Source organism: Peromyscus californicus, unplaced genomic scaffold, assembly GCF_007827085.1.
Source record: "Peromyscus californicus insignis strain IS unplaced genomic scaffold, ASM782708v3 Scaffold_1__1_contigs__length_55948999, whole genome shotgun sequence".
Lineage (NCBI taxonomy): Eukaryota > Metazoa > Chordata > Mammalia > Rodentia > Cricetidae > Peromyscus > Peromyscus californicus.
This window is the reverse complement of record NW_026294492.1, coordinates 54,470,001-54,485,547: the sequence shown is the minus strand read 5'-3', so window position 1 is coordinate 54,485,547 and position 15,547 is coordinate 54,470,001. Positions and strand designations below refer to the sequence as shown.

Genomic DNA, 15,547 nt, shown 5'->3' with positions numbered 1-15,547 from the left:
ACACACACAGGAGGATAACCCACACACACACACACACACACAGGAGGATAACCCCACACACACAGGAGGATAACCCACACACACACACACACACACAGGAGGATAACCCACACACACACACAGGAGGATAACCCACACACACACACAGGAGGATAACCCCACACAAACACACACAGGAGGATAACCCACACACACACACAGGAGGATAACCCACACACACACACACAGGAGGATAACACCACACACACACAGGAGGATAACCCACACACACACACACAGGAGGATAACCCCCACACACACACAGGAGGATAACCCACACACACACACAGGAGGATAACCCACACACACACAGGAGGATAACCACACACACAGGAGGATAACCCACACACACACAGGAGGATAACCCACACACACACACAGGAGGATAACCCACACACACACAGGAGGATAACCCACACACACACACAGGAGGATAACCCACACACACACAGGAGGATAACCCACACACACACAGGAGGATAACCCACACACACACAGGAGGATAACACACACACACACACACACACACACACACAGGAGGATAACCCACACACACACAGGAGGATAACCCCACACACACACACAGGAGGATAACCCACACACACACACAGGAGGATAACCCACACACACACAGGAGGATAACCCACACACACACAGGAGGATAACACACACACACAGGAGGATAACCCACACACACACAGGAGGATAACCCACACACACACAGGAGGATAACCCACACACACACACACAGGAGGATAACCCACACACACACACAGGAGGATAACCCACACACACACAGGAGGATAACCCACACACACACAGGAGGATAACCCACACACACACAGGAGGATAACCCACACACACACAGGAGGATAACCCACACACACACACACACACAGGAGGATAACCCACACACACACACAGGAGGATAACCCACACACACACACACACACAGGAGGATAACCCACACACACACACACACACACAGGAGGATAACCCACACACACACACAGGAGGATAACCCACATACACACAGGAGGATAACCCACACACACACACACAGGAGGATAACCCACACACACACACACAGGAGGATAACCCACACACACACACAGGAGGATAACCCACACACACACAGGAGGATAACCCACACACACAGGAGGATAACCCACACACACACAGGAGGATAACCCACACACACACACACAGGAGGATAACCCACACACACACACACACACAGGAGGATAACCCCACACACACAGGAGGATAACCACACACACACACACAGGAGGATAACCCACACACACACAGGAGGATAACCCACACACACACACACAGGAGGATAACCCACACACACACACACAGGAGGATAACCCCACACACACACAGGAGGATAACCCACACACACACACAGGAGGATAACCCACACACAGACACACACAGGAGGATAACCACACACACACACAGGAGGATAACCCACACACACACACAGGAGGATAACCCCACACACACACAGGAGGATAACCCACACACACAGGAGGATAACCCACACACACACACAGGAGGATAACCCACACACACACACACAGGAGGATAACCCACACACAGACACACACAGGAGGATAACCACACACACACAGGAGGATAACCCACACACACACACAGGAGGATAACCCACACACACACACAGGAGGATAACCCACACACACACACACACACAGGAGGATAACCCACACACACACAGGAGGATAACCCCCACACACACAGGAGGATAACCCACACACACACAGGAGGATAACCCACACACACACACAGGAGGATAACCCACACACACACACAGGAGGATAACCCACACACACACACAGGAGGATAACCCACACACACACACAGGAGGATAACCCACACACACACAGGAGGATAACCCACACACACACACAGGAGGATAACCCACACACACACACAGGAGGATAACCCACACACACACACAGGAGGATAACCCACATACACACAGGAGGATAACCCACACACACACACACAGGAGGATAACCCCACACACACACACAGGAGGATAACCCACACACACACACACACACACACACACACACACACAGGAGGATAACCCCCCCACACACACAGGAGGATAACCCACACACACACACAGGAGGATAACCCACACACACACACAGGAGGATAACCCACACACACACAGGAGGATAACCCACACACACACACACAGGAGGATAACCCACACACACACACAGGAGGATAACCCACACACACACACACAGGAGGATAACCCACACACACAGGAGGATAACCCACACACACAGGAGGATAACCCACACACACACACAGGAGGATAACCCACACACACACACAGGAGGATAACCCACATACACACAGGAGGATAACCCACACACAGACACAGGAGGATAACCCACACACACACACAGGAGGATAACCCACACACACACACAGGAGGATAACCCACACACACAGGAGGATAACCCACACACACACACAGGAGGATAACCCACACACACACACACACAGGAGGATAACCCACACACACACACAGGAGGATAACCCACACACACACACACACAGGAGGATAACCCACACACACACACAGGAGGATAACCCACACACACACACACACAGGAGGATAACCCACACACACACACACACAGGAGGATAACCCACACACACACACAGGAGGATAACCCACACACACACACAGAAGGATAACCCACACACACACACAGAAGGATAACACACACACACACACAGGAGGATAACCCACACACACACACAGGAGGATAACCCACACACAGGAGGATAACCCACACACACACACACACACACACAGGAGGATAACCCACACACACACAGGAGGATAACCACACACACACACACAGGAGGATAACCCACACACACACAGGAGGATAACCCACACACACACACACACACACACACACAGGAGGATAACCCACACACACACACACACACACACACAGGAGGATAACCCACACACACACACACACACACACACAGGAGGATAACCCACACACACACACAGGAGGATAACCACACACACACACAGGAGGATAACACACACACACACACAGGAGGATAACCCACACACACACACACAGGAGGATAACCCACACACACACAGGAGGATAACCCCACACACACACACAGGAGGATAACCCCCCACACACAGGAGGATAACCCACACACACAGGAGGATAACCCACACACACACAGGAGGATAACCCACACACACACACAGGAGGATAACCCACACACACACAGGAGGATAACCCACACACACACACACACACACACACACAGGAGGATAACCCACACACACACACAGGAGGATAACCCACACACACACACAGGAGGATAACCCCACACACACACACAGGAGGATAACCCACACACACACACAGGAGGATAACCCACACACACAGGAGGATAACCCACACACACACAGGAGGATAACCCACACACACACAGGAGGATAACCCACACACACACACACACACACACACACAGGAGGATAACCCACACACACACAGGAGGATAACCCACACACACACACAGGAGGATAACCCACACACACACACACACACAGGAGGATAACCCACACACACACACACACACACACACACACAGGAGGATAACCCACACACACACAGGAGGATAACCCACACACACACACACAGGAGGATAACCCACACACACACACACACACACAGGAGGATAACCCACACACACACACACACACACAGGAGGATAACCCACACACACACAGGAGGATAACCCACACACACACACAGGAGGATAACCCACACACACACACACACACACACACACACACAGGAGGATAACCCACACACACACACAGGAGGATAACCCACACACACACAGGAGGATAACCCACACACACACACAGGAGGATAACCCCACACACACAGGAGGATAACACACACACACACACAGGAGGATAACCCACACACACACACAGGAGGATAACCCACACACAGACACACAGGAGGATAACCCACACACACACACAGGAGGATAACCCACACACACACACAGGAGGATAACCCACACACACACACAGGAGGATAACCCACACACACACACAGGAGGATAACCCACACACACACACAGGAGGATAACCCACACACACACACAGGAGGATAACCCACACACACACAGGAGGATAACCCACACACACACACACACACAGGAGGATAACCCACACACACACACACACACAGGAGGATAACCCACATACACACAGGAGGATAACCCCCCCAGGATTTTTCGGCCCCCCAGGGGTAGAAAGACTGTTGCAGAAGGCCCTGATTAGACCTGGCAGCACCCTGTCCCATCCTTGACTGACTCTATCAAAGGTCTAGCCTGGGTTTCCTAATCTGAGAAATAGAGACATTTGCATAAGCTCCCCAGAGAGCGGCAGGGTCCCCAGGGTCGCCAGGGTCCCCAGGGCTGCGGGAGGTAAACCTGTGTGAGCATGCGCGACCCGTTCCCCCGGGCCGGGCCGCTGGGGGTCCCTAGAGGGAGTGCCTGTGCCGGGGTGGGGTGAGGAGGGGAGGATCTGCTCAGGATGAGGGACCTGCCGGCCCGCTGCTCCCTGAGATTCCAGAGGAATGATTTAAAACCTCCTCAGCGCTGGACCCCAGGCCTCTGGCTTCAGCAGGAAATGCCCAAGCCCTGGCCACGCCCCCAGCCCTTACTGGGGGATTCTGGGCGGGGCTCCACCCCTGACCACGCCCCCAGCCCCTCACTGGGGATTCTGGGCGGGGCTCCACCCTGACCACGCCCCCAGCCCCTCTCTGGGGCATTCTAGGCGGGGCCCACCCTGACCACGCCCCCAGCCCCTCACTGGGGGGATTCTGGGCGGGGCTCCACCCTGACCACACCCCCAGCCCCTCACTGGGGATTCTAGGCGGGGCTCCACCCTGACCACGCCCCCAGCCCCTCACTGGGGATTCTGGGCGGGGCTCCACCCTGACCACACCCCCAGCCCCTCACTGGGAATTCTGGGCGGGGCTCCACCCTGGCCACGCCCCCAGCCCCTCCCTGGGGTTCTCACGGGCTCTAGGACATTGCAGAAACACAGAGATAAAGACCCAGGGCACCAACCGGGTCTCTTGGACCCGAGGGAAGGACAGGGAACTTATTTACAGTGCCGCAGTTGGTGTGGCACTTGGCCGTGTCCGGCCTCACAGCGTTACACACGGGGGTGCCCAGGCCTGTGCTTGCCCCTCCAGCCCCCGTGGAGGTGACCGTTTCCCAGGCGCTGGTGAGTCGTCCCGCCTCACACAGCCCTGAGAGTGTGACTTCCGGCAAACTGTTCCCTCCAGACCCAGCAGCCACTTCCTGTGCCCGCACCGGAGTCTGGCAGACGGACAGGTGGACAATGGGCCCCACGATCTCAGGTGCCCTCAGGGGCGCTGGCTGCCGAGCCCAGCGAGGGCTGGAGGTCAGTCCGGGGACCCACATGGTGGCGGGAGAGAGCACTGGGGAGGCAGAGGCAGGAGGATCTCGGAGTTTGAGGCCAGCCTGGGCTACAGAGCGAGTTCCAGGACAGCCAGAGAAACCCTGCATCAGAAAAACAAAACAACAACCACAAAAAACCCGTTATTTTAAAACGCACAAAAAACCTTCAGCCCCTTTCAACTAAATCCCCCCCTGAACTAAGGCATCCCGAATCCAGGCGACCTTCTCCTCCAGCTCCTGCGTGAACAGGGGAGGTGAGGAGCCAGCGCCAGGAGGCCGCGAGTTCGGGGTGACTGCGGGAAGGTAGCCCGGCCCCCGCGGCCCCCGCGGCCCCCGCGGCCCCTTTGTATTAGCCTGCGAATAGTCGGCTTTAACCAGCGAGTTCAAGCTGGTTTGAATCAAGTTTTTAATTAAAAATAGACCATGATCAATACCCTAGGCTGTGCTGGAGGGGGAGGGGCGGGGCTGGGCCCGGAGCGGGCAGAGGGGGGGTGACTGAGAGGTCCATGTGACCCTCAGGCAGCTCTAAGACACCTGCGGCCTCAGTTTCCCCTTGGCCAAGTGACCCGGACCCTCCCTTCTCTGGGAGTCACGCCAGTGGGGACAGGAGGGACTGAACAGAATTATGGTGACATTGAAAAGCCACGGGGCGGAAGAGGACCGGGCTGGGCCTTCTAAGGAGGCCGCAGGGGGTCCCTGGGGTATGGACGCCTGTGCTGGGACCTCAGGGAGAGAGGCCCGGGGACACTGCACTGTTGGGGCACAGGATTGCTCGGTTTGAGTGCCCAGGCTGCCAGTGGGCCATCCACGTACCGGTTCACACCCAGACGCCCCATTCTGAGCCGGTGCTCCCCACTCTGAGCCGGTGCTCCCCCACTCTGAGCCGGTGCTCCCCACTCTTAGCCGGGACTCCCCCACTCTGAGCCGGTGCTCTCCCACTCTGAGTCGGTGCTCCCCCACTCTGAGCCGGTGCTCCCCCACTCTGAGCCGGTGCTCCCCCACTCTGAGCCGGTGCTCCCCACTCTGACCCGGTGCTCCCCACTCTGAGCCGGTGCTCTCCCACTCTGAGTCGGTGCTCCCCCACTCTGAGCCGGTGCTCACTCACTCTGAGCCGGTGCCCCCACTCTGAGTCGGTGCTCCCCCACTCTGAGCCGGTGCTCACCCACTCTGAGCCGGTGCCCCCACTCTGAGCCGGTGCCCCCACTCTGAGCCGGTGCTCCCCACTCTGAGCCGGTGCTCCCCCACTCTGACTTGTTTTTGCGTCGGGGTCTGGTCAGCCCGAGCTGGTTCAGCACCTGCCCTCCCCGTGCGCAGCGTGGGTGGAGACGCTCTGAAGGCCTGGGCAGGGCCCGAGGGGGTGCTCCCCCGGCTGCCCGCTGGTCCTCAGCACCCGCGGCCTCCCCGCCGCTGGCTCCCGCCCTGCCCACGCTCAGATGTTTGGGGACTGTGGTCCCCCTGGGGTGGCAGGACGCACTTCCGGGGACGCGGAGCCCTTATCAGCGGATTAATTCGCTAACAATGGATCGCTCCCTCGCGGCCCGTCCTCCGTCAGCCGCCCTCCGCTTCCCCGTCACCCGTTTCCTTTCTTGCCATCTTTTTCTAATTCTTCTCCCAGCTGCCGCCCGGCCTCTTGCAAATGGCTCTTTAAACGTGGAGGCCCAGCCTGGCGCGGTGGCACCCGCCCGTCAGCTCGGCCCTTGGGGCGCCGGGGCCGGAGGATGGCCGGGAGTTCTAGGCCAGCTTGGGCTGCAGGAGTGAGAACTTACATCCAAGGAGGGAGAGAGGGGCGAGTCGTGGTGGGGAGCCCGCCGAGGACGCTGGGGTTCGGGTGACCCTTGGCTAGGCAGAAGAAGCGCCCCGGGCTGCGTGTGCGCACAAGGTACATGTGTGTCAGTTCGTGAGCGGTCTGCCCTTGGCTAACTCGGGGTACCCCCGTGACGAAGCCGTCAATGGGAAAGGCCCCTGGCGGCCGGCGTCCACACCCTGTGACCCTCCAGCTCCGGGCCAGGCCCGGTGGGTGTGGACGGTCGGTTCCAGATAAGACTTTGAAAAATGGAGACATTAAAACCCTCTGGGAGGGAGGGACTGGGGGAGGGCAGGGAGGGGAGGGGGTGGGACCGATCTGTGCAGGCACCGAGGAGGTGCCCCAGGGGACCTGGGCAGCGGGGAGAGGGGGTCCTCCCGACCAGGGCACCTGGGGACGTGTGACCCTGGCAGAGTCGCCCACCCGGCCCGGCCAAGCTGAGTCACCGCGACGGGGAGGGATCGTGGGCCCCAACACCTGCCCCCACCGCGCCGCTGATGGCGGGGCAGGACTTGTCGCCAAGGAAACCGGCCATCATCCCAGCCGGAGCCCAGGCTGGTATTGAATTGTCGGCCGCAGGAGTGAGTGGCGGAGTGTGGGGAGGGGACAGGCGCCCGTGGCCGCCACCCACCGCCTCGGTGGACAGATGGGGGGCAGCCACGCGGGGAGAGAGGGGGTGGCCGGCGTGACTGGGCTCCTGCGGGCGCCTGGGAAGGGACGGCTGGATGCCTGTCTTCTTTTCTTTCCTCCTTTTATTTTATTTTATTTTTTTGAAGCAGGGTCTCATGTAGCCCAGGCTGGCCTCCGATTCCCTCTCTAGTCAAGGATGGGCCTTGAACGGATTTGTCTGTCTTCTCGGAGGCTGAGGGGAGAGAGGACGGGCACGCGCCGCCTCGCCTGCTGTATTTAATGCTGGCCATGGAACCCGGGGCTTCGTGCATGCTGGACAAGCTCTACAGCAGCCGGGCTTCTGTGGTTTCTCCCGCTTCTAAGGGGAAGATCCCAGGAAAGCCCACAAGTGTGAGACCTTGGTAACGGGTCCTCATGGCAACGTGAGGAATGAAACCAAGATTTCAGCTTTTCTCAGAGACAGCTGGGGAGCCTCGTCTCCTCCACAATTCATTTAATATATATATATATATATATATATTTTTTTTTTATTTTGCCTCCGCCTAGCAAGAAGGGAGTCCCGCCCGGGAACCCCCAGAACAGCCGTGCGTCAGGCCCGGACCTGGGGTGTTCTGTGCACCCTCGTAACTCTAAAAACTCAAGAAAATCAGGAGACTCAGTCACCCCGTGTGCAAATCCAGGGGTCTAAGCAGATTCCACCCTAAAATCGAGGATACCCTTACAGGGTACAGCCGTAGACTGGGGACGGCTGCCCTCTGCTGGACACAATGGGGACTGCAGGGCGATGGGCGAAGCGGGTGGGCAGCAGGCGTCCGGGCTCGCACAATAAATAAATACAGGTGAGATTTAAACCCTGGGCGTGGCGGCACTTGCTTGTAGTCTCAGCCCTGTGGAGGCAGCAACAGGAGGTCCTGAGGTCCCCACCCGGCCGGACTAGCCTAACCTACAAGCTCCAGGTCCCAGTGAGAGACCCTGTCTGAAAAAGCAAGGTGAGGGGCTGGAGAGAAGGCTAAGAGAGCTTGAGGTTGTTGCAGAGGCCCTGAGTTCGGTTCCCTGAAGCGCATGGTGACTCCCAACCCTGTGACTCCAGCTCCAGGGGACTCGACGCCCCTCCACGGGCAACTGCGCTCCATGCACACGCCCCAGCACAGACAATCTCTACACATTTTTTTCCCTCGAAACAGGGTTTCTCCATGTAGCTCTGGCTGCCCTAGAACTCATTCTGTAGACCAGGCTGCCCTTGAACTCACAGAGATCCGCCTGCCTCTGCCTCCGAGTGCTGGGATTAAAGGTGTGGCCACCACCAGGCCACAAAGTTAAAAATGATGAAAATAAATCTTGCCTGGCGAAACCCTGTTTCAGAAAAAAAAAAAAGAAAAAAAGCAAGTATGGACAGAGGGGTGGTCAAGGGGTGATCAAGGCTTGCATAGGACAGAGTGACCCGAATACTCTGTGGCTCGGCTTTGCCACTGAAAGGTGAGGCTTGCAGACCCACGCCAGCCCGGCAGCAGCAACGGCACCGGTGGGTAGTGGACAGGTCTGTGTGTGAGGTAGCTGTCGGTCTGCACACACTGGCTGACGGACCCGGTAGCAGCCCCTGGTGCCGAGCCTGGAGGAGTAGACGCCAAGGTGGGGATCACCTGGAAGCAGAGGTGTGGGATGGGGTGAGGCAGCAGGCTATTGGTGGAGGAATGAGGGCCCATGGGGGAAGGGAGGGCAGGATCGGCCGTGGAAGGTGGAGAAGGAAGAGACGGAAAAAAATGGAGGACAAGGAGATGGAGGGGGAATAGAGGAGAAGGCAATACGAGTGGAGGGGGTGGGAGGAGGGGGTGGGAGGAGGGGGTGGGTGGAGGGGCTGGGTGGAGGGGTGTTTGGAAGAGGTGGTGGAGTTAGTGTTTGTGGAGGTGACAGGGAAGAACCGGGCTTAGACTGAGGTTGCCTCTCGGGTGGAGACGGAGCCACACCAATCCACAGCCTGTGGCTGGGGCGTGGCTAGCCTGGTGGGTAAGTCTGAGGCCCTCCTTGCACTTCCCTCTGCCCGGATCCAGGCTCAGTTTCTACTGCATGGAAACGGCTCAGACCGGGGCTTGGGTCGGCCCGGGGCCTCATCTCCGCCCTCTTTGGCCGTGGGAGATGGACAGTGGGACACTGGCCGTACAAAGAGCAGCCTGGACCCGTGTCTGTGTGGACAGGTGTCGTCAGACTGAACACAGGGGAAGGGGCAGTGGCTTCATGCTGCCGTCCATGAAGAAAGGGCCTTTTGTTTCTTTCAAGACTTCTGTGGCTGGCCACTCCCCAGCCTTGGCTTGTGAGTCCACTTTTGCAACTCCAAGAGGACCCACACCTTCCCCACCTCCCAGGTCTGTCCTGTCGACTGACGGTCCCTGGCTGGGCCTCTCTAAGTCCGTGACTTATCTTCTCTGTGTAAATAAAAAGAAAATTTTATTGTAAGGACAGAGTAACAGAGCCACAGAAAACTTTTGACATGAAGACCTTGTGTGGTCTGAAATCTGTCCTTCTGTCCCTGCGAACAGTCTAGGAGTAGATCGTTAGGTTCGGGAAGGTGGGTGGATGGATGGATGGATGGATGGATGGATGGATGGATGGATGGATGGGTGGATGGATGGGTGGATGGATGGATGGATGGATGGATGGATGGGTGGATGGGTGGATGGATGAATAGATGGGTGGATGGATGGATGGATGGATGAGTGGGTGGGTGGATGGGTGGATGGATGGATGGATGGATGGATGAATAGATGGGTGGATGGATGGATGGTGGATGGATGGATGGATGAATAGATGGGTGGATGGATGGATGGTGGATGGATGGATGGATGAATAGATGGGTGGATGGATGGATGAGTGGGTGGATGGATGGGTGGATGGATGAGTGGGTGGGTGGATGGATGGATAAATGGGTGGGTGGGTGGGTGGATGGATGGATGAGTGGGTGGGTGGGTGGGTGGATGGATGGATGAGTGGGTGGGTGGGTGGGTGGATGAGTAGATGAATGGATGGGTGGGTGGGTGGACTTTCACTGGAATTTAAAAGCTGGGTTGTTGTTATGCCCCTCACCTTGCTGACTCTAAGGTCCTCATCCAGGCATGAACACCTGGTGTCCTATAACCATGGAGCACAGTCAAATCCCGAAAAGCCTCTGGCAAGAGCAGCTCCTTTTTTGTCCATCCCCCTGCTCCACCCCAACCGTGCAGCCTTTGCCAAATCTATATGCACATATGTGGGGCTCAGGATGGAAAGCGGGGCCTCACCATGCAGCTTGCCTAAGGTGACCGTCAATATTAATTGTCCACTTGCAGCAATTCAGAGCCACCGGGGAGGGTCGGTGTAGATCGGGGTAGCTGTGGGCGAGTCTGAGAGGGGGCATCTTTGTGTTTTATTGTTGTCCTTTGTTGGAGACAGGGTCTTTGTATTATGTAGCCCTGGCTGTCCTAGAACTTGCTCTGTAGACCAGGCTGGACTTGAACTCACAGAGATCCTCCTGCCTCTGCTTCCTCCTCCTGAGCGCTGGGATTAAAGGCGTGCGCCAACATGACCAGCCAAGGGGTTTTCTCTGTTGTCTTGTTACCTTAGATGGGAAGATCCTTTCTTTGTGCACGCCACCAGTCGGGGGTTTGAGTGAAGGAGGCATGGGGCCTGGAGAGGGCTCAGTGGTTTAAGAGCACCTGTCTGTTGTTCTGCAGAGACTGGGATTCGCTTCCCAGCACCCACATTGGGCAGCTCACAGCTGCCTCTAACTCCAGCTCCAGGGGACCTGACGCCCCTTTCTGGCCTGGGCAGGCTTTGCACACACACACACATGTGCACTTAAAAATAAAATAAAAGTTTAAAAAGAAGGAGTGGAAACAGCCAGCTTCGTTCAAGCAAGCGTGCGAGCCAGGTAATCATGAACTTGGATTCCCTCAAGTTTATTTTTGTCAGGGTATTTTATCACAGCCGCAGAAACGGATCTCAGAGCTCTCTCTCTGCCGCGGCTCCTAGTCCTGGTGCGTCTGTCCGTCCGCACACGTGCGTGTGAGGTCCAGGGCCGCTTCAGCCCCTCTCCACCGTCTCTGTTCTGATTTCATGCGTTTGAGAATTCCGCCTGCAGGCCCGGCTGTGCACCTCATGGGTTCCCGGCCGCCTCAGAGGTTAGAGAGGGTGGCGGATCCCCTGGGACTGGAGTTACAGCTGACTGTGAGCTGCTGTGTGTGTGCTGAGAACCGAACCCGGGTCCTCCGCGAGCACAGCCAGGGATGTGACCACTGAGCCGTCACCCCAGCCCTGATCCACCTTAGAGTCTCATCGACTCGGCCAAGCTGGCTTGCCCATGAACTCCTGGGACGAGCGTGTCCCCTCGTCCTCAGCACACCTCCATACCAAGCCTTTCACCTGGGTTCAGGGGATTCGAACTCGGGTCCTCCTGCTTAGACAAGAAGGACATACTGACTGAGTTGTCTCCTGACCCCCAAAGCCCACCCAGCCCCAAGTCGATTCTCCATATACTTAGAAATCAGTCTTTTTGGCTGCTTATGGTTCGATCATGGTTTCTGTGAATGGTGTCCTAGGCTGAGCCACGAAGACTGTTCGGATTGCATTTCTTTCTTTCTTTTTCTTTCTATAGGGCATAGATTTTTTTTAAAAGATTTTATTTTTTATTTATTTTGTATATGGTGTTCTGCCTGCCTGTGTCGCTGCAGGCCATAAGAGGGCACCAGATCTCATTACAGATGGTTGAGAGCCACCATGTGGTTGCTGGGGATTGAACTCAGGACCTCTGGAAGAGCAGCCAGTGCTCTTAACCTCTGAGCCATCTCTCTGGCCCAGGATCGCATTTCTTTTTGTAAAACTCTCTGCAGACCCTAGAGCCACTTGCGGCCATGCCAGCTCCTTAGACACTCCCAAGCAGCACCAACTCATTAAGACTTTTGGAACTAGGGGCTGGAGAGATGGCTCAGTGGTTTGGAGCACTGACTGCTTTTCCAGAGGACCCAGGTTCAATTCCCAGCACCTACATGGCAGCTCACATCTGTCTGTAACTCCAGTTCTAGGGCTTCTGCAGCCCTCACACAGACATACATGCAGGCAAAACACCAATGATCATAAAATAAAAATAAAGTTCAAAAAATTTCAAAAAAAGACTTTTGGAAACCATATCAGGCAGTGGTGGCACACACCTTTAATTTAAAGATTTGTTTTGTTTTGGTTTATTGAGACAGGGTATCTCTGTGTAGCCCTGCCTGTCCTGGAACTCTCTCTGTAGACCAGGCTGGCCTTGAACTCAGAGATCCGCCTGCCTCTGCCTCCCGAGTGCTGGGACTAAAGGCGTGCGCCACCACCACTGCCTGGCTCTCATTTTTGATTATGTGTGTATATGAGTGTGTCTCTGTGTGTGCCAATTCCAAAAAAGGCCAGAAGAGGGCAGAGGGCGGAGAACCGCCTGGAGACGCAGTTCCAGATGAGCAGCCCGATGTGGTTTCTGAGAATTGGACTTGGGTCCCTGCAAGAGCAACAAGTTCTATTAAGCACTGAGCCTCCTCCAGCCCCATCCTCGGAATGTTTTGTCTCCCAGCTTCCGAGGACCCCCAAAGCCACCCTGATTCTGGACCTTTGCTTTTCGGAAGCTTTAGGAGTTGTCTGTCTATTCTTGGCGTCCTGAAATGCCACAGAGATGTGTCTGTCTGTTTCCATTCGTCCACGAGACGCATATTCTTCAGTCCTGGTGTCTTCAGTGATAAAAACTTCAACAAAGCCCCTCAAGGGAGAAAGGGTGTGCTTGGTGACGGTCGCAGGTTCATGAGGGGAAGTGAAGTTGTGGAGGCTTGGGGAGATGCTCACACTGTATCCACAGTCAGAACACAGTCAAAGCGTGTGTCCTAGGGCTTAGCTCACGCTCCACCATCAGTCCAGGATCCCAGCCTAGGGAATGGCGCCACCCACAGCGGGCAGTTTTTCCTACCTCCATGTCAATAATCAAGCTAATTCCCCGCAGACAAAACAAGATACTTGTCTCCTAGGTGCTTCTAAGTTCTGTCAATCTGACAACTTTAACCATCACATCTACATACTTAAATTTGTATTTTATTTATTATTGTTGTTACGTATGATGTAAGTGTGGATACACATGCCATGGTGCACATATGGAGGTCAAAGGGCAACGTTTTAGAGTTGGTTCTCTCCGTCTACCTTTATGCAAGTTACAGGGATGGACTCTGGTCACTGGGCCCGGAGGACAAGTGCTCTTACCCCTAAGTTATGTCACAAACTGCCCCTCTTTCTTCTTTTATCTGATCGCCTGTTTTATCTGGTTGTGAATTGCATCTAGACCAGATGACAAACAGGCTAACTCCAATGTGTAGTCCCCCTACCCCTAAGCCACGCCCCCAGCCCCTCACTGGAGGATTCTAGGCGGGGCTCCACCCTGACCACGCCCCCAGCCCCTCACTGGGGATTCTAGGTGGGGGTGGGGGGCAGGGGGGTGGCTTGCAGCAGACAAGGGCTGTGAACTCTGCACCTGAGGTGATCAGGTCCCACAGGAGTACCAGGGCTGGGCCCCCAGGAGGTGGGACTGTGTCCTGCTTGCTGAGACTTGAGATACCCCGGGCCTAGAGTCGGTCATCTCATAGTCAGTCCCATCAGTCACAGGAGTCCTTCATCCTGTCCCCAACAGCCCCCAAGTGGAATTGCTACCCGTCAGGGGGATACGCCCGCCCGTGGCACCTGTATCCATCCAAAGTCTTCAGGGAGGAGTCCATGTCGGGGTCGGGAATCTTTACTGGGGAGACTGAACCGGGAGGATTGGGGCAGGAAGCTGGGGCTGGTCACCCCTGGGAGGCTTTGCTGGAGCGGTGCGGGCTGCTTTGTCTCTGTCCCCACACTGTGTGACTCCGTGTCTCTCTACCCTGCCCGGTCCTCCGCTTCTGTGCCCGGCTGTCCCCTCCTGGTCCTGTGCACGCTCCTAACCGTTCTCTGGACCCTTCTCTTCCCGCCCCTTTGCTTTTTCCTCCTTCCTCTGAACCTCTCCAATGTGCGCCCTCTGCTCCCCGGCCGCCCGCCCGCTCTGGGTCCCCTTCCTCCCATCTCTGCCCCGTCCCCTGGGTCCCCTGGTCCACGTTCTCTCATCCCTGACCCCGGCGCCCTGGCCCCCTGGTCCCTGCTCACCCCCGCGTGTCCTCTCTCGCCCCTGTCCCCTCTCACAGCTTGCAAGCGCAAGGAGCAGGACCAGCAGAAGGAGAGGGCTCTGCAGCCCAAGAAGCAGCGGCTGGTGTTCACCGACCTGCAGCGCCGCACGCTGATTGCCATCTTCAAGGAGAACAAGCGGCCGTCCAAGGAGATGCAGGCCACCATCTCGCAGCAGCTGGGCCTGGAGCTCAACACCGTCAGCAACTTCTTCATGAACGCCCGGCGCCGCTGCATGAACCGCTGGGCCGAGGAGCCGGGCGCCACCCCGGGCACTGCGACAGCCACTGCCACCTTCTCCAAGGCCTGAGCCTTCTACCCCACACCCGCCCCAGCCCCAGGGAATCGCACACC

General features: G+C 56.6%; 1 protein-coding gene and 1 long non-coding RNA gene across 2 annotated transcripts in view; both read left to right on the top strand.

Moving 5' to 3' along the window:
* Positions 1-15,547, top strand: part of LOC128115947 (one cut domain family member 3-like) — a 26,097-nt gene extending 10,550 nt beyond the window's left edge. The window contains 1 exon segment of the mRNA XM_052747139.1: positions 15,214-15,547. Coding sequence (XP_052603099.1) covers positions 15,214-15,503 — 290 coding nt within the window. The 3' untranslated portion in view covers positions 15,504-15,547.
* LOC128115958 (uncharacterized) lies at positions 6,951-8,865 on the top strand. Its single transcript, XR_008220326.1, has 2 exons — positions 6,951-7,459; positions 8,164-8,865. It is a non-coding gene; the product is annotated as an uncharacterized LOC128115958 (long non-coding RNA).